Source organism: Rhodnius prolixus, unplaced genomic scaffold (assembly GCF_049639745.1).
Source record: "Rhodnius prolixus isolate KJV_2025 unplaced genomic scaffold, Rpr scaffold_6, whole genome shotgun sequence".
NCBI lineage: Eukaryota > Metazoa > Arthropoda > Insecta > Hemiptera > Reduviidae > Rhodnius > Rhodnius prolixus.
The window spans coordinates 43343669-43370938 of record NW_027411634.1 but is presented as its reverse complement, the minus strand read 5'-3'; the positions used below and the strand labels follow the sequence as shown (position 1 = coordinate 43370938).

Genomic DNA, 27270 nt, shown 5'->3' with positions numbered 1-27270 from the left:
ATGCAGAGTGACTTACCCGCAGGTTTACTTTGCTGGTGCTGTTGTGCTTAGAGGACACGTAGTAATCTAACAGCAGCATGAACAGCATACATCTGCAACAGGTAAACCACTACATTAACTAGGTACTGGAGAGTTTATCAAAGTGTTTCGCTTCTCTACAAATTATCCATCGCAAAAACGATTTTAAAATATTTGAGCGTTACTTTCTAAGATTCCAAGTATATTCTTTTATTAAGATTTGAAAATTTCTCATTGCCCTCAACTTACTAGTAAGTAAGATGATCCATAAACTACCTGTTACTGATTGATAAAGAATTCAATTTTAATTTGGCAAAGTAATCTTCACCATTAGAAGTAAAAAATGTTTAATAATATAATATAACCATATAATTTCAATATAACCATTTATTTAATACGGATATCAGTCGGTTTATTGGGTAGCTGTTTAATAATTGAAATTAACCGTTCAAATCAGTTATTGATCAGATATCCAAAGAATTCTTGTAGAGAAAGCAAGCTGGCTGGAGCCCAGATTAGCAAGTTTATCATGTCGAGGCATGTGAACTCCATCAAGCTGAGAAGAAAAAGCAGCGTGCTCCGAGTACTCGTACATTTGTAAATCAGAAGAATAATTTGAGTTATACAGCGTTGGCAGAGTGATGTTGCTGGCCAATAAGCGTTTTAGCCCTGTAGCCATTTCTTATTCGTTCACACAACCGTCTAATTGTAAATATATTCCAAGGCCCAATATGATGTGCGGAAGATTTGTCTTGAGATGGAGATTTAAAGAAAGTGATGTCTTGTTTGGTACGAGTCTATCGACCCTCCAGTTCCAGCGGGCACCTTCATTATCATACACGATAGTGCCCTCTCATTGAAGGCACCAGACAATATCTCTAGAAACAGACCATTATGTTTAGATACATCTGTAGACCCCCAAATGTATTCTCGCTTCTAGCAATGTTTACTCTTGTGTTTGTGAGTACTATCTATATACATAATTCATCAAAGTATAAATCAAGACGTACGCGAGGAACTGCTCCGAGAAATAGGTGACAGCTCTCTATTATGCAATCTCACATCCCACAAGCGGTACAAGCATAAAGGCGCTATGTCGTTCCATCGCACTCGGTAAAGGGTAGGCTGTTCCAAGGGTAGTGCGTAAGAACACCGATTACTGCGTACATGTCCTTGTAAAATCGAATTCGTCATTACTCAAACTACCAAACAAGTAAACTCTTACCAAGGTGAGGTATGATATAAGTAAGGGCTACATCGATAAAGACTGTGTATGTAATAGAATTTAGTGGAAGGGAGGGGAAGAGTAGCCTATCACTCAGAGCCACAGCCGGCTTAATATTTAGCGCTAGCATTCAATAAAATTGTAAACTTAAAAGAAATCGTCAGGGCGGAAGTACCACTCTACTCAAATAGATATTCCATTTGTAATTTTTTTTTTTATTTGATTCTATTTCTAATTGACCAGGTATTTGAAGGTCAATCATTTTATTTCGGTTTCTAATAAGTTCATCGAGGGGATTAATGAAATCAAAGTTCGAATTAAGTCCAATAAATGGTAGAATATTTATAAGCTTACAAATTTGTGAGTTGTATATCAGTACACAGAAGGCAGTGCAAATTATTTACAACGGCTTTATACATAAATATAATTATTGTATAATTTTCTGCACAGTGCTAAAATAATTCATTTGGGCGGCGTAGTTTCCTCTGGGAATATTGATTCTTGTGAAGTTCTGGGTAACTGTGGCGTCATCTACTCTCGGAACGGAACCATTTTAGTACTGTAGACTGGTGAATATTGAGGACAATTATCTTTTTAAGAGAATTTAATGACGTAAACAGCGGTAAGAAAGTGTGAATGCATTTCCGCTCAGACTGTACCTGTCCATAAGATCATTTTGAATAATTTCATTCCCTACTACTAAATAACCAAAACAAGAACAATCACGATTTCGACTTTTAGGCTAAGGTTCCATAGTTTTCATTCTACTGCTAATGGAACCACTCTGTGTGTGTGTAGCCACCGGAAGTGTTCAGAAAGGCGGTGCGGGATGTAATAAATGAAAGATTTATTAAATGTTCAATTTGAATTACCAGCCAGAAAAATCGCCTAGCCCATTCCTACTTAAATCTTTGTGTTCCTGCTGATGTGTATGAACCATGTTTGCAGAAATGGCCAACTTGTAGGTGAGAAACTTAAATGATTTCTTCTTGAATAGTAGAATTAATGGTCCTAAAGGATCAAAGCTTTGTGGGCGGCCAGAAAAGAGCTTGCTAGCGGATGCGTTTCCTTATGACCAAACCATAAAGCAGAAGCACCAACAAAGGGAGACACACAAGCACAACCTAAAGATATTTATAGCCTCTATCTTATGAGGATGTAGATAATTTCGAAATAAACTTGACGGAGGAGGATAGGCACTTGAATTGTAGAGAATGCTATTATTAGCGAACTGCAGACCTAGCAAACCGCGGCACTAGCACACATGTGAGATGTCAAGATCTACACAACAAAGTGCATGCTGCAGATTCACTTCCAACGGATCTCACTTTCCTCAGACTCTCCAATGACCAAGAACCAATTAGCTGAGCTTATTCACACTGTTTTCTTTTATTACAATCTCATTGGTTAGAACGCTACAACTCCTAATTTAGAAACTTATTTGATTCTAACACACTTTGTAAGAACACAGAAAGAACGCAGTGAAATGGCCGATTAGAGACATGTTTGCCCCTACCCCCTGTACTGAAACTAATTTTTTTAGGAAAATTATGTCTGAGTGAAATTCATGCAAGAATTATCAGAAAACCGGAGCCGAAATATTTGGGAAGTCTAGAGATTGAAGAGGCACTTCCTGCAGTTAGCCACTCCATTCGTCCCCTCATATTGAGTGGATGGACTAACATAACGCAACAATGGTGTTTTAAAAAAGTCTATCCACCATCCCATGTCGAATCTTGCAAGGGAAATATTTCAAACAAAAGTTGTTGATCTACATCAAAAACACGTAGCATACCAAGTTTAAAGAAAGTCGTTTTCGACAAGGTATCAAAATAACTGATTTTGTAAAGAGGTCTTCCGGTTTCTGATTTGGTCCCAAAGCTTGTTGTTAACTCGCGGTAAAATCAAATTTGAGCGTTGTGCGATTTCTAGATATCCTAATATTTATTTACCATTCGATACGTTTAAAGTTTTTCAAATCAACAAACAAAAAGGAAAATCTATCCAAAAGGTACCACAATCCCCGTAACAAAAACTTACAGTTTAAAAAGTTAAGTATAAGGCGAACATGAAACATGACCTCAATTTACTTTTATCTACTTCACAAGAGAAATATCAATTATTCCCTGTTTTCAGTTTACGTTTAAATTAGTAGGTAAAACATGAAATTTAACAAAAAAAGCCGCCCATTTATGTCACACCACGCCCTCTATGGCCATTAATAAATTGGAAGACTTTTTTTCTTTTTTCCTACTTTCTACTACTTTTGACAAAAGAAAATATTACCTAATTTTATTTTAATTAGCAGTTTTTTACTACAGAAGAATACGAGAGCACAAAATTACACACAGTATGTAACAAATAAATAACTTCTTGATAACGATTTATTTCTAATTTATAATTAAATGTAGTCCCTTTAATTGAGTACTTGACAAGAAGTTTTATAATCAAATATAGTCAAATAATAGTGAAGTACTTTAACAATAATTGTTTTTTCTAAAAATATTCATATCTTCATCTATTCTATATTACAAATTAATAACATTGTGGGGAGATTACATAGATTAAGAATATAATTGAAGAAAACTATATTAAATTTTAAAATTAACAAATGAGATTAACTATTAAAAACATATTATCTTTAACACTTCACTACTAAATGGAATGAAGTAACAATTAATTTAATTGAAAAATGAACATAAATTTACGATTTGTACATGTGTATGCTGCACTAAACTTGCACTTAAATCAGATGTAAACAAAAAATACCTCGGTAATGTATGTGGTATTTGCATTTATTATTTTTTTAAAGTAATTAACTTCATAATTTTTTTCCATTAGCATTTTTTTTCAAAACCAGTGCATGTATACCCTCTATTACAATCAATCTAAATGAAATGGGTGCTAATTAGTTGTAGAGTTGGCACTCACACCAAAATCAATCGGAAAACAACATCTGTCAGGCAATCAGCAAGGTAATTATTAGCATATCTAACCAAAATTTTGAGACAAATCTTGACTGAAACAGTCACAATATTCGCTTTTGCGAAATACAAAAAAAATAACGCCAATTAACTTTTTTGGTTGGCGGCTGTTATTTATTTCTTAGACGTCCTCAACATAACTAAATCGGAAGAAGTGGAAGAATTTATTTGTATCAGTAGACTGTAACAGTCAGTAACTTGTTCTCGCCTAACCTTTGTAGATCATTTTCTAATTGGAGTACTCCTTACTAATGGAAATGCAGTAAACTCCCTTATAGTGCGAACACTAGAGTTCTTAGTTCGATTTGTTACTAATGAATTAGTTTCTATTGAACTTGTTCATTAAAGCGAATGAATATGTTTCATTCTCAAGAATGCTGTAGCTACACTCTAATACAAACAAGAATTGGCAATACCTACTGCCACAGCCTTCTACAATTACACCAGTACTAAATGTATCCGTAAGAATCAGCTTCAAACAATTCAGCTAAGGAAGGTTTTTTGTTTTTGCTACACTTAACTGGCTGCACTATGGTTACCATGACAACAATATGACACTATAAATACACTCAATAACACTGAAGAAAGTTACGGTATAATCTCTAGGATTACCTACTAGATCTAGAGTTCGGAAGGCACTGGCTGGTATTTTAGTTGTCTTCGAGGATATTTTGGAAAGTGATGTCATGATAAATGGCGTGCAATCCTATTGGAATTGTGATTGAAAAGTTTAATAACTTGTTCGAGCAACCTAACTTACAAACGACATTTTCAAGTCTGGATGGATTTGAACGTAAAGATGATGTTAATGAGAATTCTAGCTGGAGCTGGTCTAGTTAAACCCTGCAGTTCAATACCAGGTAGATTTCCACCAGTATAGAAGTCTATATGTGTGAGTCATTTATTATTAAGTGAGATCATTGGTCGAGTAGTCAGTGAAGAAGCCAATAGCGTCTGTTAGCTTCAGTCGGTTGTGCGGGTAAACTAAAAGAAAATAAAAACTATTTAACTGATGGAGTTGTTAGAGATGAGGAAAAGAGATAACATTAGGATACAATTAGACGAGACTAATTATTTTTATTTGTTTATTTTGTGCATATTAAATAACAAAAAAATTTACAAAAATAAAAATACCTAATACTAAAACAAAATAAAAACAAAATCACACCTTTTTTCCCAAATCTATAATCTAACATATACTTAATGCAGATAGACAATGGATAAATTCCGTCTGTCAAAATAGACGAGACTAATGAAAACAAATATTGGCTTCGTGAATTGTGACTGTTGGGTCTGTCTGTGGGGCGAAGGCGTAGCAGAGTCTTCCATAATTCTCTTTTCTTTTGTGAGAATGAAAACATTTTCTTAAAACGTTAAGAGTGTTTGCATGAAAATTCCAAAACTTAAACAAAGCTATTAAGCAAAATCCGAATTCCGCTAGCCTCCAACTAGTGTTGGATCAGTGTTTAATTTGAAGTTGTCGCTGATCTTCTCCCATAACGGTGCTAATGTTCACTAGGAGAAATTACATTTCGAACGATGTTTTGGCACAATCTGAAGTCAAGACACATTTATAGTGTGTGCTTGGTTGATTTCAGGTTGTCGGAAGACTGCAGAGAATATACAGCAACAGATCTCTAAGACATGGCGACAATGTCAGCGAGAAACCTGAAGCTTGCAGCACTGCACTGCACAATATGGCCGCTGCTGACGGCGTTGCTCTTCCTTAGCGCCCTGCTGACCAGGCTGACTCTGGAGCTGTCCTCGTGTTGGTCCAACGTCTTCTTCAGCAACCTGAGCGCAGACCTGTTCCCGCCAGACCAAACTAGCCGGCGGTCGCGCCGCAACACACCAACACTGGAAAGGACGTGCCAGAATATGCGGAAAATACAATACAGTTGATTTTACAAGTTTACATGAAAGTTTATTATACGGAAACGGCAATCTTGTCTCTCCCAAAAAATGAATGAATTGCTCCGACTCCTGCCAACCTCGGGCTTTTCCATTTGCACCACTTTGTCTCTCTGTCTAAGCGATCAAACAGTCAATGAGTCAAATTTTCATAGGAAACAAATGTTGTAACCTTCCGTCTTCACAAAAAAAAAATTACGAGAGACCCACACGGATCACAATAACAACCGGGTCAAATTTAGTTTTTGAGTTTTAACAGAAACTTAACTCTTTGAGGTCGACTAAAGTGTGTTTGCACGAGAACACAGTATCCATCTATAGACGTTGAAGAGCCCCACAGACTTTCTCTTCAGCTAGTAACTCCAATGTTTTGGAACTTACGATTTATTCAAAAAACTAGTTCCGTTCTAGAATATAGATGTTCACTAGAATGGTTCTATTTTTAGAAAAACTTCTAACAGGAAAGGGAGAGTCGTGAGAGGTTAATTAACAAGCTAAAGCTAAACATTGTAGTTGCGGAAAATTAATTTTAGTATTTGACCCAATCACAGTGCTTCATCGCGACAGCTGATTTTGCTGAGGTAGTATTAGTAAGTATATAATACAGGTAATGGGAAGTCAGTTTTGCGTCTTGGAACTGCAAGACTTAATTGCACCACTAGACTGTGATGAACCCACTTTAAGTGTGTATGTGGCCAAGAGAACTGAGACCTAGCATTATCTTAATGTACATTCCATCGTAAACTATAAAAGACAAAGAGTAATAATCTATTGCAGAGGCGGTGGAGTTACAGTAGAGAAGTAATGAAGTCGGTTTTATGGGTCTGATACCATACTGGCATCACATCTCAGCACCGTAGATTGCAGCTTAGGCCAGCTGATCATCAGATGTGTGGGTGATGAACGATCATAACTAGATGTTATTCTATCATCCCTGACATACACGGATCAAACACCGATTTTATAATTGAAACTTTAAATACATTCAAAGTGAACTGGGGAAGTTACCCAGTTACTCCGATCGGACGACTGATGACTAGATGGTTTCGTTCTCGACATAATAGTCCCTGGCATGGTTAGCACGTCACCTTGGTCGAGCTAGACTAGGTCTGTATGTTTACCAAATTGAGACCTTCAGAGCAGGGAAGAACTCTGCAGGAAATGTTCCTCCATTATTTATTTAGTTCCATTAACTTCTTAGGTAACTTCCTGTCACTTTTTTTGAAAGATAAATGGAGTTTTAAGGAATCGCAATTCTAAAGTTCTTCAGTAAAACTCAAGGTTCCTCTGCCAATAGATTTTGTTTTAGTCTCAGCATGCCAGAGGCCCTTTAATCTTATCTTTTTTGATACTCTCCTCCCAAGAAGTACAATAGCTTTCTGATTCATGTCTCTCTTCAACAGTTGAACATGTTAATCTCTGTGGATTCTTGTAGGGCAACTGGAGTTATGTCTGTTTGACTATTAGTTTGCAGGTTATATAATCGGGAGAATCTTATCGCCTGGTGAAATAATTTAAAGCAGAGAAGATGTGGGCGAGCGGTGGTTATCTGCAGAGCACAGGATATAGTCTACATCCTTCCGGAGATAGCGGCATCATCTCCTCTATCATCTGCAGCTCCTACGGGTGCTCACCGAATGTGTTCTATTCAAATTTGCTCTTTACTTATTTACGATCAATGATCAACACACAGAAAGGAAACTGCGGCTGTTCATTGAAGTGATTAAGTGAAAAGTCACCGGATTTGAATCCAATTCAAAACATTTGGAGACATTATTATAAGTTCAGTTGCAGAAAAGATGAATTAAAAACAAGACAACTCAGCGGACTGTGAACAAAGAAGGCTGAGAGAATCATTAGCAGAAAGTTTCGCTGAAACTTTCGAAGTGAAATTTGGTAGAAACGATGGTGCATAATATAATAATAAAGTGTGTTTGCCAAACATTAGTTTATCTATACATTTTGGGATTCTCTACCAGTAAAATTTATTTAAACAAAAAAAAAATCATGACATTTGATAAGCTCAAATAATGTGGATGGCTCAATAAGTCTCGTGAGGCTGCGGAGCCGTGGGGTGTAGGGCCCCTCCCTTTTCCAATTCTAGTTCTGAATCTATTAGTTCAAATAGCAAATAAATTTTTATATTAATATTAATATCAGTTAGGGAGGAAAAACAGTAATGGCTGTACAAGGTGGCAATAATGTATAAGCTGATTGGCGGCTCTGCTCACCACATAACTACAAGCACACACGTGTGATCATACACGTGCAGCCCGCCACGTGTCGAGCATTTTTGTTTTTTGTTTTGATAAATAGATGCAAGTGTATGGGTACATTGCAGTCCAGATCTAGATAGTACTGATTTACAACCTTTCTAGTTTATAATACAAACTACTCACTATTACAGTAAACTCGTAGTTATGTGCAGAATAAAACTGAAGCCAACAGATAGACTTCAACCTCACGATCTCTTTCAATATTGTTTTATTATTTATGTTAACATCGTTTGCAATATCTTTATGATCTTACTTAGGCAAACACAATAGGATTGGCAATTCTGATAACATTGTCCTCAAAATGCTGTACTAATGCACGACAAACCATCTGAAACAAATACTTCATTGCCAACTGGGAAATCGTATTTCGTTGAATATTATCTGCTGCAGCGCTTGTGGTCTCGTTTTTCAACTAGATGATTTCTTTTCCATCTTCGGAGATCTGTACTTCAGAATCTTTAAAAATCACTGACCCCACTTTGAAAATTTCTGTCACAGTGTAATTCCGTTTTTCAACAATACACAAATTAATATCTTGTAATGGAAGCCAACATGGTCTTTAAAAGCTATTCTTTCAACAAATATTTACAAAACATGGTTGTAATTGCTGATCTGAGTTAAGTATAGTAGGAACGCTCCAGGCTGCCTCCAGACAATGAAGACCGAAGTTAAACATTTGAAACATTAATAATGGACATGTACGGAGGGATGTTAGTGGAGAGGTTATTGCATGGGTGCATTCTAGGTGCATGCAGGCGGTAGCCAAGGTCTGCCAGCCGGATTATTAACTGAGGGTTTACGAGGCAAAAAGTTTAAAGGGACGTCCCAGGCAGCCCTCCATCGCCTGACCGTCTGCAGCTCGCCGCCGTCTTAGAGCGGTTCTGTCTGCTGTTGTTCGCACACATACACATAAAGGTTAGTGTACTCATAAAGTACGGCCTCTGCGCCTAACATTACCGGCAAGACCGGTGCACAATCTAAAGAAAAATCTACTATCCTGAAATGTTTGCTCGCACTGACTACCTCTTCTTTCTTCAGATCGACAATTCTACCAGTGTTCCGAAGAGACACACTCTGGAAGGAAGAAGATTTTGGGTAAGTAAATTAAGCTCACGAGCGACTTAATAAAGCTTCCAGAGCTCGAGGGCTTCCAAACAGCTTCCCCACTGTCCACATCCATAATAATAAGTCAACTATTTTTAATATAAATTCTTTTTTTAATATAAGTTCAAAGCAAACATTTTTAAAATTAACGATTAAGCAGATTTCATGTGGTGCCAAAGTGAAGTCTGGCTCCGTCTGAAAGTGGTGAGCTTTGTATGGCACAGCCGGTGCCATTATATTGTGGCAGGATGTGATGAAGCAGCATCAGACCTGAGTTGCACAACCTTCATCAGCTCTTCACATACACCCGCGACTAGTCTTTCATCACTCTCAAAAGTGATCTGTGAGGAAATATCCAGCCACAGGGTAACTTCAACTACCTTAAAAGCCTATCTATCTGTCTGGTAAACATAATAATCTGCCCAATAATCCTACCTCTTCTGGTTATCACATAACAAACAGTAGTGAATACCATTACTTTGATTACTTCATCTCACATTAATAGGATAATCACATGGTGTTTGATTGGTGGTAGATTGAGAGCTGATCGGCAGCAGAAAGGACGCATCTCCGATAGACCATTGTTCGCTGGAGATTTGAATTATACGGCAAGTGCATGAATGACGACGTGAGATTCATCTTGGTGGGAGTGCTTGAGTTGGGGTTATGCAACCCACCGAATACGGCTGGCAAGTTTAAAGCCTACTTGTATCTCTTTAAGATTGTTAAATTGGACGTTTCCAAGCTTAATTCTACTCTTCTGCATTTTCCAAAGAACGCTGTTAGTTGCAGAACTGCGGTACAGAAATTAATTACAGTTTTGTTTGTGCAAACTCCGCAATATTTATCTGCAAATGATCTCGTGAGTTTATTTATGTTTGGTTACAGTACAGTCATTCAAGTTTTATAAAATTCAATTGAGTAGTTTCGATATTTAGTAGAATAATGTTCGAGTGTGAGGAATATAACTGTAATAAGAGGAGGAGAAAGTGTGGAGAGAGGTGGATGGTGTGAGCGTAAAAGATAAAATCCCAAGCGGTTTGAAGGGGCCCTTAATGGATCACTTTGCATAAGTTAGGGCTTTAAGTAAACAGAACAGGTTTGAATCAATTATTGAGGGAAGGAGGTTGTTGCATCATAATTGTGATGGAGTGTGTTGGTGAAGCCGAGTCTGTACTGTAGGTAGACAACTAAAAGTGTCACTATGGTAACAAGGATGATTATCATAACGGGCACAACAAATTATATAGTGTGCCTTACATTAATATACCTTGAATACATGCCATACTTGTCTACACATCCAAATGAGGCGATTCGATCATTGTGCCCAGTCTGCATCCCTCACAGCGTCTTTCCTTCCTACGATTTACAATATGATTCAGTACGGCTGAGATTGATGTTGCCAAAAATTCCTCTGCTGCCTAGATAGTTTGCAGGGCAATTGACGACCAGTTGTTGTCTTTCACAGAATGAGCGATAAAAGAAGGAAGATTTGTAATAGCGCGAGAGTTCTGTAAAGAAAGTCGAGAAATGTAGCACCGATGGCAGACTTAAAGTCGCTGTAGATCTTTTAAACAAATGGAAAATTTGTAGATTTTATAAATGAAAAAATTGCACTATAATAAAGTTTGGTGAATATTTTGTGTAGATATTGTTGGTGAGCAGTTCTCTCACCCAAAAGTGAGACCCAGGAATGTAAGGTTAAGGAACTGGTTGATTCGTCAGGCAATGAGAGCAAAGAGCAGGTAAGATGTAATTATTTCAAACAGCTCTATTGACACATCAAGCTATACCACATACCAGTTTACATTCGATATAATGAAGACAGCCGATGGAATGGTTGGTTTAGCGTACATTGTATTTCGAACTGATTTACATAACCATTTGGCCGAGCAGAATCTATAGGGTCATTGCCACAACGTCATCTATTCTCTTACGACTCCGAGATCAACGACAAAAATCAATGAAGCATTTAAAAGAAAAAGAAAAAACACAAAATTGAAGAAAAATAAAAACTTTGCTAAGCGAACTTCCGCTTTAGGAATTTTTAACACTCTCGGAGGTTTCAAGATGAAACATTAAGTTCTAAATAATAGATGTTTGTTTTTCAAAGTGCTACATTAATACAAATAAACGCACTGATAATTTTCTAAAAGCTATGGTATGTACTTTTTTGGACTCGAGGACCTAAAAAAACGTTTACTTTGGGAAAATTTACCAGAAGATCATTGGTTAATGCCTCGATGACTCTTTTTCAGAATATGATCTTTAGCGATAAGACTTTTTACTAGGGAAGGTCGCTAGAGGCTGACTCACTCTTTGTAACGTAGGAAATGATGAGCTGAATTGTGGAGGTAAATAAAAACAAAGTGTAGGAAAAGTCTGGTCTCTGTCTGGTGGACAGAGGCTTTAGTGTGTGGGGGGGGGGGTATTAACAATACAAGAGGCGATGCCTAGGGTGAAGCCCAGCAACCACAGCTAATGTCTAGTACAAAGGAACCTTCCATAGATATTTGAATAGAAAAGTGACAGGTTGACAAAGAAGTGAGCTGAGAAAAAGAGATGGCTGAGTGCTCCTTCTCTCCTCCAATCACCGACTTATGTCTCAGAGAGCTTCAAATCTGCAGATAACACTCTCAAGACAGACCTATTACAAAACACTTCCTTTTATAATTAAACGTTTTATTCAAAGCAAATCTTCTTATTAATGAATAATTTCCTACTTATTTTCTTTTTTTATTGAAACAGAAATTGGTTCTATTCTTACGTTGCAATTGCACTTTTGTACTATTCACATTTGGGTTTGGTGAACGAGCTAAGAGATTGCTTTCTCTTTCAACTGAAGTTGATATTTCTCTGCGATTAGAGAAGAGAAAGAACTTTTGCTAAGATCGTGCATAGCAATGGCACTTTTCAAGATATAGTAACGGCTTTGCAAATGAACTTACTTCCCACTCTTGTGGCCACAATAAATGAAAAAAATAATTATTTTGTATTTCTTAACGTCTAGTCATTAGCGACCAGATTAAGAGTTTACTTTCTGAAATTAGGAATAGGAGATTTTTGATGTTAAATTTGTTCATCAGGCTATAAAATGTGTGCCCAACCATTGAGGTAAAAGTGGGGTTTACTTGATTTCAGGTTATGCTTTTATTTTAAATATTAAGTTCAATATTATTATTTTTATAAATTATATTAACTGTTTATTGGTATTCAATTGATATTTGCGTCAATATGCAAAACAAGCAAATATGATAACTCAAATTTGATAAATTTGAATTTGAAGTGTGATGATCACCTAATGGTGATCGAGTCTGTGGCGAGTCCGGGGACGCCTCAGTCGTTTCTAGATAAGACGTAAGTTTATTATTACTTTAAATTTGTAGTTTATCGTATTGTTGAGAAAGAAAATAATAAAACCTGAGTTTGTTCAAATATTGGTCCTTGAAATAAAATATTACAAGTACGAGAATCTGGAATCTATGTTAGAAAGGTAAATGGTGCGTAAACATGGAGCGTCTTGATAAGCCAAGGTAAAGCGTGCTGGGAGTGAGCAGATTAAATGAAACAGCTTCCGTTAAGGATGGAACTAGAATCATTAGAGTAACTATCTCTTGTCACATGGGTCAGAAGTGTGAAATTCCATCAGCATGTTGCCTATACCGCCTAAGTAACCCTGAACGGAATGTTCCAAGTTGTCCAAGTACCGGAAACACCCTCAACCACTGAACACTTATACCACTAGGTTTCTGCAAAATTTCACACTAAAAATAACAATTAGTATTTCCCAGAAGGAGTGATACCTTTGTTCGTTGAGTGTTCTTCACACTCAGCCCCTCACATGTGGTCTAGTGCACACATGTGGCCATTCGGCGCCTATTGTCCTAAGCCAAGGCGAGTCCTTGTACTCGCACATGGAGCTGCTGTCCACTTTGTCACATGACATCCTTCTGCAATCCAACCATTGTACCTTACCAATAATCCAAAAGATTTCTTTCTTTGGCTTTCATTTCAGTATTAATAGTTTCTCTTAGTGCCGTACAAGGTGTAAGAGAAAGGGCTTTTCCCTTAAACCCTGACCTTTTGGTTACCAACTCCCTCAATCCATGTCTCGGCGGCAAGGAGTTGTCTTCAATCAGCGCCATTCCCTCAGAAGTCACTAGACACCCATGAACCTGCCTAAAAGCTATTGCTTCTGAGAAATATTAGGTCTAGGTCTTGAAAAAGATCGCTAAAACCATCAAATTCAGCATACATTTCTTCTAATTTAACAATTTAATTACTTATTGAATTCTGATTTAAAAATCTTGCTCTGGCTGAACATTACTTTACTTTATTTAAAAATAGAATAGAAGTTTCGCAACTCCAAGAATGGATCCTCGGCACCATTTTAGCTGGGAGAGTATTAAAAGATGTTATAGAATTTGAAAATATGCTGTTATGTCTTTAAAAAAAATCCCTCAGGGGCATCCATTGTACAGTTATTTACTAATTACTAAAACAATCTTAGATTTGTGTAATTTTTCTTGGAGAAATGTGGTTAAGTTGAAGATAGAAATGTTTGTACCAAGTTTAATAAAATCTTTAGAGCCGGGTTAAAGAAAATCTTGAGAATAGCGAAAATCCACTCATTTGGGAAGCTCTTTGGACTGAGCAAATCTCAAGGGAGGGAATTTCCGGTGAAAAGACGAGTTGGTTAATTTGGCAAGATCGTAATAATAGGAGCCGACAATGAAAAGAAAGAGAGTATTTGATTTATGAAGAAATTGGTGCGGACAGTACCAATAGGTGGGAGGGGCCGCCCAGAACCAGGTGATAATATCCACTGGCGGCCACTAAACAAGGCACGAGTGCGGGACTTCGTGGGCGCCCAATTAGGTTGCACCCAAAACTACGCATTCAGGCAATCACTCCCAAGGTCGAACTCAAATTAAACCCCCTACAGCTCTTCATCCATCTTCAGCTATCACACGTTCTTTATTATAAATATCCTCTTTCATTATGCAACATCTAGCTGCACCACTTCATGCATTTAGATCGGTCTCTGCTTGTTCGAGCAGCGATGTGTTGTGTAAACCCTTTACTAGTAGAACCATGGGTAAGCGCAATATTTCTATTTAATTGCGCTTTCTACTAATTGTGCTGGGAACAATGTAATACAATGTCGATTTGAGATCCCTGAGCCCGAAGAAACAGTTTTAGAAAGTGGCGGTCGACTTAAAAACCCTTCCTTCATTTTCACTCATTCGTTTTCATAAATTAGAACAATGGCGTTAAACCTGATGTTCTAGGCAGTCATCAACCTAAGTTCAACCGATACATTTCAAGCGTTTGTATGCTTATAACTTATGTTGGCTGGGGCCTAGGATGAACATAGCAACCCTAACCTGGTCAAAAAACTTCAGCTAAACTATTCACCAACCAAGTGCAGCTTTTAAAAAGAAAACATTAATTACAAAAAAAAAAAAAGAAAAAGTGATACGTAAAAAAAAATATCGATTTGATTGGCCTTATTTGATACACGTTGAAGCTCACTTCCGTCAAACTAAACAGGAAATTAATACACTGAATAAGCCATATCTGATATTGTTACTCCAGCGATACAAATATGTCGTCGTGTTTGCTAATTAAACACTTCAATGCGCCGGAAATATTTAACATCCGCACTTGTGACTGGCTCCTGTTCAGGAGAGACTATGGCTAGATGCAGCCATTCTGCCTGATTAAATGTCTGCGTCACGCACCAATAACCAAGTTAATTTCCCGCAAGTGATGAAAACTATGGAACATAAGCAATCCCAATTTTAACACAAATCCATAACGCCTGATCAAAAAGTTTATCAACTTGGAATGACATTCTTGCCAGTTTGCTGTTCAATGTGGCGGTAGAAGAGATTCAGGGTGTCAATAGATAGAACAGGGCTGATAATCAATAAGACTCGCGGCAATGGATTTGTTTTAGAGCGAGCCACAAAAAGAGGGCTTGTCTTTTGAACGGAAAAAAGACGAACTGCCCGTGTTGAAAAGTGTTGCATTGTAGCGCTCGAAACCTGAGTTCCTTAGCACCCTAGCTCAGATTAAGTATTATATTTTAATTTGAAACTTTTCTCTCAGAATTAATTTGCGGGAAGTTGTGAGAGTTCGGTTTGTTTGATTGTGGCCAGGAAGAAGACAAGACTAGGTTCGTACCGGTAGCGCAGTCTACAAGAGCAACTACTGCAGCTCACAGCTACACATCCTTCGCAACTCCACACCAACACTCCCTTAGTCTTGGAGTAAAAGAAAGTAAACTAGTCAGAGAAGAAGTGAAGAGTGAAGAGTGTGAAGTCCAGGGCAATAACTCTAAACAAACAGCCTAATTTCGACTGTTTATTGTCTCACCAGGGTTTAACTTTTAGAAATGCAAATTCGAATCCCGTTTTACATTTCAAATAGTCTAGTCATTTCTATTTTATTATTTGCTATTGTTTCACTAATTACCTACAACGTTTACACTAAGTTCAAAACAATTATTATAATTTACCAATTGTATGTACAGACATGAACAAAACACAACGTTATATTAGCTTTTTTTCTGATAGAGTTTCAACATCTGGAAAATTCCTTATTTAACAATACAAACAATATTTTGGGACGAAGAAAATGTTTATTTTGAGAGTAGAAAGGCCTAGCTTTGGCCGGGTTTCTTCCTTCTACTAAAATACTCTTGTTTTAAAAATTAATGAACAAATTAGAGCCAGCGTACTGACTCCAGAAACACAAAAGGAAGTCACAAGATGTATGACTTTAGAGAATGAGTGAATTTAATTTTGATAGGAAGAGGGAACATCCTGCACATTACGGAGAATGGAGTCTCCAGTAAGTGTGGTCGATGATTTGCAATTAATTGAATACTCTGCGAGACAATTCACTAAGCTCACAGCTTCAAATCATACATTTCAATCACTAAGTGCTGACTGAGTAAACATGAAAACAGCAACAATTGGAATTTTGGTTTACTCCTACCCCATAAATAAGTCTACCAAACCGCCTAGTTCTGGAGTTGGCTCGAATATCAACAAACCTATCAAGAAGCAGCCTTCATAGCGCTGCTACCTCAGATTGCAACTTATAGACCGTATTTCGAAACCATTAGCTTATTGTAGATCTGTTGCTGTTTTATATCATTTTTTGAGAAAACTTCATTTAACGGGAATTCTTAAATGAGAGGATTGGGAGTTATGCTCTGCTCTTAAGTGCTTTTACGGTGTATTGTACGATTATGCTTGTATAATATATATTTACGAGTAGGAAATGTCTACCTTAATCCTCGGAACAATGTCCTCAAAACAGGAAGTTTGTCTGTAGAGAATGGCTTTATCACATTTTCTGGGGAACGCTCAAGTTTCCAAATTGCACTTTTCATTTAATCACTTTTCTAACATTTTTTCGGACAAAAAAACTTTTAACTTTGTATATGTTATGTACAAGTAGAACTCTAACTTTTATTTTAATTATTTATCTATTTATCCTTGACGGTAGCTGGAGAGCGAGACACTTCACTCTGAGCTCGTATCATGTTGGTGAAAACTACTCCAAATAATGAAATGTTGGCCAGAATAGAACATGCTTTAAAATCGAATTGGATGTAGAATTGTGTGTGTGTTAGAATAAGGAGAACGGTAGAGACTGGAGAGTCGTAACTTCGCATTAATATCGTAGTGAACATGAGCAATGTCGAAGAGATCTCTCTTTCTAGCGCCAGTTCTCCAAGATTAATGGAATTCGAGAAGAATATTCAAGTAGATTGCCGGCTTTGATTACTGTTGGTAGCAGACATCACTGAGGGAGTGGCCTTCTATATTGGAGGCTCTTAGGCTTCGCTCCCTTGCTCGTCACGGGCTCTAATCTCTCACTTCCTCAACAGTCACAGGAGCCAGAGCAACTTTTCAGGACACTCCCTGCACGCTCCACTTGCTTACTTCCGGCAGTTTTATTTACTTTTTACTTCCTTTCTTTACTGGTGCATACTTTTGCACCATTACAATGGTCTCGCTGAACCCATTTTAACACAACGTAATAGCGTCGGGTCGAATGTCCCAATACTGCCAGAAATAGTCATAATTCTCTCACATCATCAAAAAGGAATTGATATGTTCGCGTCAATGGCCGAAATTTAAGCGGAAATGCATATCACCAGATCATGGCAAAATGGTTACATCCAATTTGGTAGCACTGGTAGCTTTCAGTAATGCATCCGCCTCAAGCCTCAATTTAATCTCTTCAGATTTTCATACTTCATATAAGTTATAAGATCACAGATATTAGGGCATCTAATCAAGCCATCATCAGTCTACGTCTACAAAAATTCCACATTTCAATTTATTTATTTTTTGCCTTTAGTTAAATCTAGACATTTGGATGGTACGACATTCTGGCCAGTTTGTCCGCCACTTCATACTCCCAGAAGAATACGTTCTACAGCCATAAAGAAAAGCATTCTTTACCATAGCGTTAAGGATTTGGAAAGCGTACTCCTTTGAACTACAATTTCACCCTCTCCGCAAGGACAAGTTGAGAAAGTTAAGGCTAACTTTCACAATTTGTCAAAATTACTTTTAGCTTGTGCTTTTTTTTAATGTGTGTATGTCCTACATGCTAATCACTAGTGTGGTTATATTCCTCACTCGTCAGGAAAAAATTCCTTTTCAAAAATAAACATTTTATTTATTTATTTTATTTATATAAATACTTCTCTGGCCATAGAACGCATTGAGAAATAAAGAGATCGTTTGGGAGTAAAAAGGGAGATGACACATACGGCGGCGAACTGTCTGTGACACAAAGAAAGGGCTGAAAATTAATAAATAATTAATTATTTTTTATTTTTCTATTTATACATTTATAATTGATCACGTATGAAACCTATTAGATCTGGATTGTTGCAAAAAAATTAAAGTTATAAAAGAGGATTTGCCCTATAATTTAAAGAAAATTGGAGAATTTTATCTTTTATATAAAAAGAGAAAAAAAAATTGTCAAAGTTGGGTGTTTTTCAGCGTTACGATTTTTCGTGCACTTTTTGACGATCAACCCTTACACAACGGCCCTACCGGACAGTTTAAATACAGAAATGAAATAGATAATTATGCATAAAACATTTCGGTTGCTTAAATTAATGAATTGTGCCACCCTAGGAGGTGATTGTGCAGGTAGTAAAACTGGAGAGTGCGCTTGTTTGGAGGCCGAGACCACTTTGAGTTTGACGAGGAATTCAGGACCCAGACTCTAAATGGTATCCGCCAAAGTATTATACCATAGATTAGATACAGAAATGTAGGACAGATTTGGTAGTGACATGGAGTGTAGCTGAGCAATGCACTAACTCGAGATGTTAACAACAAGCCAGCTCTATTCCTCCTCACTAAGTCCAGGTAGAGAGCGGGTTTAGGTGCCTACAATATCCTGTGGTAGTTACCAAAAGGTGAAGGAACCCTTTTCCTAGCTGTATTCACAGAGACATTCTAAAGACCCCTTCTTAAGATCGCCGCTATTCTACCACAACAATACACAACTTATTACCTCCTTCTTACCGTGCCAAAAGAACTTTTAAAGAGGATCTTCTTCACTCCTTAAAGCTACTTTACATAACTATCTTGTATTGCGCGCTTAACAAATCTTGTTACCTACAATATTATTTTCATATTTACTGTAAAAGGAAAACCAATCCTTAGAGAACAGCTTTTTTAATTTTCTTTGAATACAATTTAAAGTTGGTCACCTGGTAATGGTGAAGGCAACAGGACTCGGAGTTGGGCTTCCCAAACTGTTTCTGTCGAGCAACCCCCACAAGACGTCCCCCCAAAAGTGTGGAAACCATTTGCATTACCAATATATGACAATCGAAGTGAATGCATTTACCTGTTCACAAAATTTAATTTTTAACCCTAAAAATTGTCATTTCTTTTTATTTCATTCCTAAAAAAAGAAAATATTAAAAGAGTAACCCCCCACCACCACCTATTGTTTGTCTTAGTTAAATAAGGTTAGAATCTTTGATAAAACTAGCTGGTTCAAGAAATCGGCATGGAGTGTGAGTAGGTTCGCAGGAAAAAGCTGTCCAATTCGTCATATAAAGCATGGTCCGACCTCAGTTTGCCACAAAACAGCTATTATTGCAATTTTTTTACTGCTCCCCGACTGCTTACCATAAAAATAGTCAAATGGATTACGGTTTTATAGCAAATTTAATTGCTCCTACAAAAATATTAATTTTTACAAAAAATATTATGTAATTTTGCCTGAAAGAAATGGTATCGTTTGGTACTTTAGATCAAACAATTTTCATAACTTAAAAAAACTTCATCTCACACTATTTTATTTTTAGCAATAAGCTCCTATCGTTATCGTCAATTTATGCTGTTCGAATCCATATACTCTTTTCAAATTCTTACAAAAGGATGCATCTTTACAGGAAAGAACAGCCGTGTAAAAGTCAAAGAAGTGTAAGTTTTTCACTTCCTCTGACCAGGGAAGTAAAGGATTACGATCATGTCAAATTTTCTATTTCGAGATGACACCGGAAATCTAGTTTCACCAATTTACCAGTATTTGATTTTAATTGCTTTTGGCTGGTATGTTTTTTTTTTTGCAGAGCGAGTATTTCCAAGAGTGAGAAAGTTTGGAATATTGTGTTGAGTTTGGTGAAGACTGGCCGCGGTAATCACCGAACTGATTAGGCTCACTCGATACTGCTGATCTGGTCCTGCATTGTGTCTGCTGCTGTTATCTCATCTGGCGAACAGTTCCACATCCGCCCACTACCCGCCCAATTTCAAATAAAGAAAGCCCAACAAATCGTACCGCCCTCTTCCAAACTGTATCAACAATTTTTGCTCGCACAACACGACGAGTATATTCTAAGCGATTTCATGGGCAATGTATCGTATGATCGATAGTCGCGAACTGTGAGAACCCCATAAATATTGCCATCACCGGCCAGCTGACATTGAACTAGTAAAGCGTCAAGTTCAGGGCCTTAATCTAGTATAATTTGCTTTAATTAAAACAATTTGGTCTTCCGAATTACATTCTACTGTAAACTCTAATTCCAACATAAGTATAAACTTCACACCTTATTCTGTTTATTCACTCCACAAGTTTGAGAGACAATCCACTCTTTGGCAACCTTTCTCTCACTAATCTTCCTCCGGATAAGAAGACTTGATAAAATAAAGTTGGAGGTTCTGCCGGTTAATCGTTAGTACATCTCGCACCCATACACTTTTCCTAATAATCTCTCCTCTTCCTACAATTCTCCAGTTCCAAGTTATCCATTTATTTAAACACGAATCTCAAAAAACAACAGTTACCAACATTGTAAGCTTGTAGAACCATTACACTGCGTCACCATTACACCTTATCTCTGGCAGAACTCTCCACAAATGAATATTCCCGCAAAAATTGATTGATAAAAAAAATATTGTTGTAGCGTTTTCTTTTTCAAATGGTAACAGCATTGCCCCCTAGAAAAGAATCAATAGTAACACAAATTCGAATAACTGTTTTGTGTTCAGGAGTCTTCAAATCGGAAGTCTGAAGGATTGTAATAATACTAGGGATAAGAAAAGACAACACAATGTCGGAATAGCGATGTGAGGAATGATTGGGTAGTATTTACAGGAAGAGACCTCCAGCTGGGCAGTCTGGGCCCTTCTAGACTCCGCCTGAACTGGCCACATAACATGCTTCTCTCACACTTGGAATTACCAACACCGAGGCATTAACACTATCATATCTCCGGTCGGCTAGATAATAGAAGTGATTTATAAAATTTATGGAAATGGGTACCATTCATGTGGCTGGAGTTCTGTTAAAGTTGCAGCCCTGCTTCAACTCCAATCTCAAACTATATTTCGATTTTTACCTTTCTCTAAATAACCCAGCCACTAAAACCTGTATAGCTCTCCAATTTTGTTTCACACAAGAATTAACTCTACTGAAAAGCCCTCTAAACAAAACAGATTTGCTTGCTTGTCTCTTGAACCCACTCCAGGCTTCAGCGAGCCTTCGACTATTCAATCATTATATCATCCTACAGCATCCCAAGTTGAATAATTATGTTGAATAAATCAGCTGAGAGCTACTTTCTTTTGTCTGAATTTTCGAAATTAAATATTCTTGAAACACACAGAATCGTCCTTTGACACAGTCGCTCATACCAGGAAATAAGATAGATGAGCGACTAGCAAAAAAGATTCTGATATTTACAGCAAAGTACTCACTTTCATTAAAACGTTTTTAGAGGAAAAAAGCAACGAAAGTTGGAAAAGATAATGGGGTTGGTTCAAAAGAGAAATTCTGAATGAACGAAACCAATACCAATTTCCTCAAAACTCAGGTCTTCAGGGGCACCAAAAGGGAGAAAGTAAACACAAACCACGCAAAAAGTAACTTCCGGTGCAAAGGCATACTTCCGAGCATTTGGCCGGATAGTAAGACAGGTAATCTGTAGCTAGTCAGAACTAGCGGTACGAGCAATCGTGGTATGTCAGATGCGATTTGTTTTTTGGAAATTTTAGAATGTGAGTTAGTCATTCAGTGAGCTGTCACAAGACAAAGTGTCACATGTGGTCACCACTTGCTGTTCGCAAGTCACATACAGCTGGGGCCAAGGAACTTCAAGGCTTGAATTCATCAACGGCAGGCTTATTTTCTAAAATTATTTTATTTACGGCCAAAATTTAAATTTGCATTTGAATAAATAAATAGGAGCAAGTGGAGTCCAGCGAAATCAACAATCGGTCATTTACACCAACTCAGCGTAACATTATACAGGCAAATCTCTGACCACAAGTTCTGATATTCGAATACGTGGTCTAAGTAAATTAATTCACCTTATAATTTGCGGTAATAAAGGTAACGCTGATCTAGCCCACAATTTCCTAAATGTTTCAGTTCGTCATTTTGATCTAACTGTCAATCTGAGTAAGCAAGTTCCGTAGTCATTGATACTTCGGCTGCAATCTCTTTTCACGTGATCTAACTTCCACTGTCTACTGCTGTTCTGAAGATGAAATCGAGACTATTTCGAGAGTTTTTTCAGAAGAAAGTAACGCCTCCGACCCGTAAGACGCCCGTAATTAAAACGGCTGAATAGCGCTCTAGTTTCCGAACAGCAACAATATTGTAACAGTAATATTTAGTATTTCTTAACCACATGATCAACATCCAACCTGGACTCCAGCTACTCTGATAATCTAGAGAGCAGTATCTTCTAATTAACCAAAGAAAATAAATCCTTGTTTATTAATTGCGCAGAAAAATTGAGTATAACTAGGTTCTTAAAGTACAATAAAGTTTCTGCTGTTGATTTGGCCAATCTACCTCATTCTTCAGAAAACGTAATATTAAGAACATTATGTTACTTCAACGGGTGTAGATGTGCTTGGTAGCTTGAAAATGTATTCAGATTTTATATTTTCCATATTTTGCTTGTTGCGTCCAACGTGTATATTTGCCAATTTTCGATTTTTTCTAAATATCCAGAATAAAATGATACCCTGGTTGGGCGTTTTCAATATGGGATATGTTAAGCTTATTATGTTACAGGAAAGTGATTGCTGAATTTTAAAATGTTTTTAAAATTGAAATAGACTATAACGTCAAGAAGTGCTGCGCTATAATAGGGAATGGTGGAAATTAATGAATAAAAACTACGTGAAAATTAAAAGAAAATTCTAGAAAGGATAGAGATAGGATGAAGCGGTTAGAGGCGTAACTCTATTTTCCATGCACTGCCTCTAGTTCATGCATGCTGCTTTTTATTATGGGTACCTATAAATTTAGTTAAAAACAATCGATATCTGAGGGTTAGCTAAACTGAAAGAAATGGTAAACGGCGATTGTTATCATAGTGAGAAAATAAGTCAGCTCATGTGAACATTATTGTGAAGAACATTAATTAGCGCCACCGATTGGGTACTGACAACAAGGGTGACGAGAGATGGTGTGTGTGAGTCAATTTGTGTCGTTATTCTTGAATATTAGAATCTTAAGGCATTACTGTGCTTCTCGCCAAGATTCAATAGTAATCGCCCCAGAGTATCTTTGAATCGTAGCAACAGATTACTATCACCGACTGATAGGCCATATTTTCCTCGTTGAAAATCACTGGTTTACCACTCACATTCCGCATACTAGAAATATATGTTCCATAATGTGGAGATTCTAGTCTCGACGCAGGAGGGGCTTTAGTGGGATGCTCGAAATCACAATGTTTTAAGAACTTCTCAATTTTCCCGGAATATTTTTTCAAAAAAATCAGAAGACTGCCCAGCGAAACCTCATTGCAAGCGATGTAGAGGGATTATTATCTTCGTGGATGTTTAAATCTGTACATCCTTCATTATAACCAAATTGAACATCCTGCCTTTACTTCCAGACTGAACTTCACTCCAGTACTTCCAGATTTAAAAATAATTTCTCAAGAAAATTTTTGGGTCGGCTTAATCCTAGCTGACAAATATTTGTAAAGCAAGCTACTTCTTATTCAAAGAATTTGTCTTTAAAATCTGAATCCCACTAAACTCTTATCTCCATATTCCAAATTTAACGACAAACTTTTTTCCCCGCGAATTATCGAAAAGACGCTCGCTCGATTTTGTTACTTCTGAAATTCCGACAGCTGTTAGGACAAACGATACAAGTAGTAGAAGAATTATCACATTATTTCATTAAAGTTTTAGTTAGGATACTCAACCTGGGTATACAACAAGAATACTCCTACAAATACGACAAATTGTTTAGAATACCGAATATGATGAGGGTAGAAGATACAATGTATGGCTAGTTCTATCGGAAACAAGCTTATTGTCTCCGTCTTTTCTGTTTCTAGAGCGGGCAGTTAGTTTTACGCGAACTAAAAATTAATTGAATAGATAAATGCAAAGAAATAAAAGTTGGATATATTTGAGTTACGAACCTTGAAGCGATGAGCAGAAGCATGTTGGGCCGCTGTTCACCGCACACTTCTAACTACAGAACTGATGTCTGGGCCAGGTCTGTCGTCTGCTCTCCACCACTACACTGGTCTGCAGGGTCCTCGTCTATGTGAGAGTGTAGACCATGTTCCCTTTTTGCCCCACCACTAAACTGAGAGGATCTTCTTCTAGTGTAGTTGAAGCCTCTCTTCTGTTAACTCTTCCTGCGGTTGAAGAGGACTCATCTAGGGCTGAGTGAGCCATGACCAAGCTACGGCTGCTCTGATATACCTGGGATATGAGACGGTCAGGTCAAAAACGGACCACCAGCGGCCCAATAGTAACTTGGGACACACACACACATCATCAAGTTGCCTCCAGCGAAAGAAATTGAAGTGGTGAACTTGATTCCAGCACACACCCTCAATGGCAGCCCTCTTCCTCTTCTTTAGTACAGATCATTCATTATCTCGGCAACTCCTCAAACACTTTCTTGCCTGCCCAACAACCGAATACAACAAGATGTAGTTATATCGATGACTCATTAAAAAAAAAGAGCAACTGTCCTACCCAATCAATTCTGTTATCAAAACGTCCTACAATCTTCTCTCTCTCTTAAACAGAATCTGAGCGTTCTAATAATTAATACTGTCTTCCTAAAAATAACCACTGCCACTATTATCGTTATCACTTTGATAAATAATTTAATAAACTGCACATTGTGTTCATACTGGGTGACAATCCTTCTATATTTAAACTGATCAGACTGACGAGACAAATTGGCTGAATTAGTTTTATTTTCTAATTGAAGTTAACATCTTAAACACGGCTAACTCTGAATGCGCGGCTGCTGTAAAGTTTAATTAACAGAGAACCACTTCACTGCATTATATTCAAATGAGCCCCATTAATAAATACAAACTAAGTACGAGTAATTCCATGCTTGCATCGCTTTTAACATATTCGTACAAATGATATCACTGGCAAACTGACCCTCAACATATCATATGCCACTTTGCCCCTTTTAAAACACTTTGGTCAACATTTTCCAATGAATCCAGAATCCAGAATTCTGGAAGGTGTGCAAAAAGCCCATCTACATCTACGATCATGATCACCTGGCTAAACGTTATCGATACACAAATTTTTTTGGATTTGGAAATAGTGAAAATGAGAAAGAGTTGGGTCGGAGGATTTAGAGACTTGTTTATCTGTTCATAGCTGATATTCTAAGGCAGCCAGTTCCAAAACACCTAATTGATGTGACCTATACTCTTGGAAAGTTTCTTCCTCGAGTGTGCACTTTGCGTTGTAATCTGCAACGTTTTTGGCTAACTGAGACCTCTACCTCTCTGAATGTAGCCAAATGATTGATTTACATCGAGCAACTTCGTGAACATTATTAGATGTTTCCACCACTTTCAGGTATATCTATTTGGGGGAAAATCTATGGAATATATTGAAACCATTAACTTCTTAATTGGACAACAGATGGACAACCTGGTGTCTTCGCCACCTACTAGCAATTTTCTTCTTCTCGCACTTACATCTTGCCATATAAAATAAGTGAAATGAAGACATAAGCAAGTTAGGTCAGACGGTTGCCGGCCGTGACCAAGCGAACGTTACGGTTATTAAAAAGTAATTTTACTCCACCTCTTTGCGGCCAGCAGAGTATGTGGACAGCGGCTCTAAAAATAAACATTGCATTCCTCGTTGAGCTAACTAGAATGTGGAACCAGTGTAGAATGTCCACTCTAACTATGCACAAAGAAATATTCCTATGGTGCGTCCAGAACTCCATTTGGGAAGGGCTGTTTCATTTATATAACTTAGGAGGAAGGTTTGTAGGACGTAAATAGACCCTTCAATATCATAATATCGACATATTCAACTTTTTTGTCCGAAATATTACTGATTAGATGAATATTTCAAGTAGAAACCTAATTGCAATAATAGTATTGAAAAACACCCTAGGCTCTGCTGCATTCGGAAAATACGATAGGTAGCTTGCGAACAGGAGAACTGGATGATCTAGAGAGCAGTTGCTTTTGGATATTGGGAATGTGTGAGCTGTTAGCTTTTAAAGAATCAAAAACAAAACAAGTGGTAAGAGAACAACTAGAGAGTATTGATTGCAGCACTAAGTTTACTAAAACTGTAAAAAAAGTGAAAAATCAATTTCGTAAAATGACACATCTTCTGCCAAAAAGCATGTTATATGATCCATTTTTGGCCCGCAAACTAAATATCAATTTGGCATTGTCATTAACTTCTTTATGTTATGCCGATCACAGTATTCATACTGACATATTTGTAAAAACCACTTCTTTGGAATCCGGAGAGTTCGAAACAGTTATTTCTTGCCAAAATTCGAAATCAGAAGTCTGATAAAGCAAACCAACTCACCTACTGTCAATGTTATTACTCAATAATATTGACAACAGTTTGGTAGCCACTTGTTAGTTATGATTAAGCAGCGTCAGTTCATAAATATTCATTGCAATTTCAATGATGACATCAAAAAGATTATATTATATATGAATTATAAATAATATCCCCCACCAAACCAGCGTTCTGGATCCTTCACTGTGAGGAAGTGAACACAATAAAATCCATATCATACACTTCCGGCTGCAGAAAAAAATAAAGAATGATGTAATTGGGTCTACATTTAAGCGAGAGGTTGAAGAAGTGTAATAGAAATTAGTTTAATATTACAAGTATAAATAAATTACGATTTATTTATTAGTAATGTCTATACGTTGAAGATTGTGGTGGCTGAGAATGCA

At 37.2% G+C, this 27270-nt stretch overlaps 1 protein-coding gene and 1 long non-coding RNA gene across 5 annotated transcripts in view; one reads left to right on the top strand and one right to left on the bottom strand.

Annotated features, from left to right (window-relative positions):
• Ppn (proteoglycan-like sulfated glycoprotein papilin) overlaps positions 1-24954 on the bottom strand; it is a 94891-nt gene extending 69937 nt beyond the window's left edge. The window contains exons 1-2 of one of the 4 annotated variants that reach the window (XM_074139918.1): positions 24481-24954; positions 17-92 (exon numbers count right to left, since the gene is read on the bottom strand). In XM_074139918.1, coding sequence (XP_073996019.1) covers positions 17-92; positions 24481-24503 — 99 coding nt within the window. In that variant the 5' untranslated portion in view covers positions 24504-24954. The remainder of the gene's footprint in view (positions 1-16; positions 93-24480) is intronic. The other 3 variants (XM_074139917.1, XM_074139916.1, XM_074139914.1) reach the window with 3 other exon arrangements.
• Positions 3875-6149, top strand: LOC141460197 (uncharacterized). Its single transcript, XR_012461780.1, has 2 exons — positions 3875-4218; positions 5826-6149. It is a non-coding gene; the product is annotated as an uncharacterized lncRNA (long non-coding RNA).
• Positions 24955-27270: the final 2316 nt, after the last annotated feature.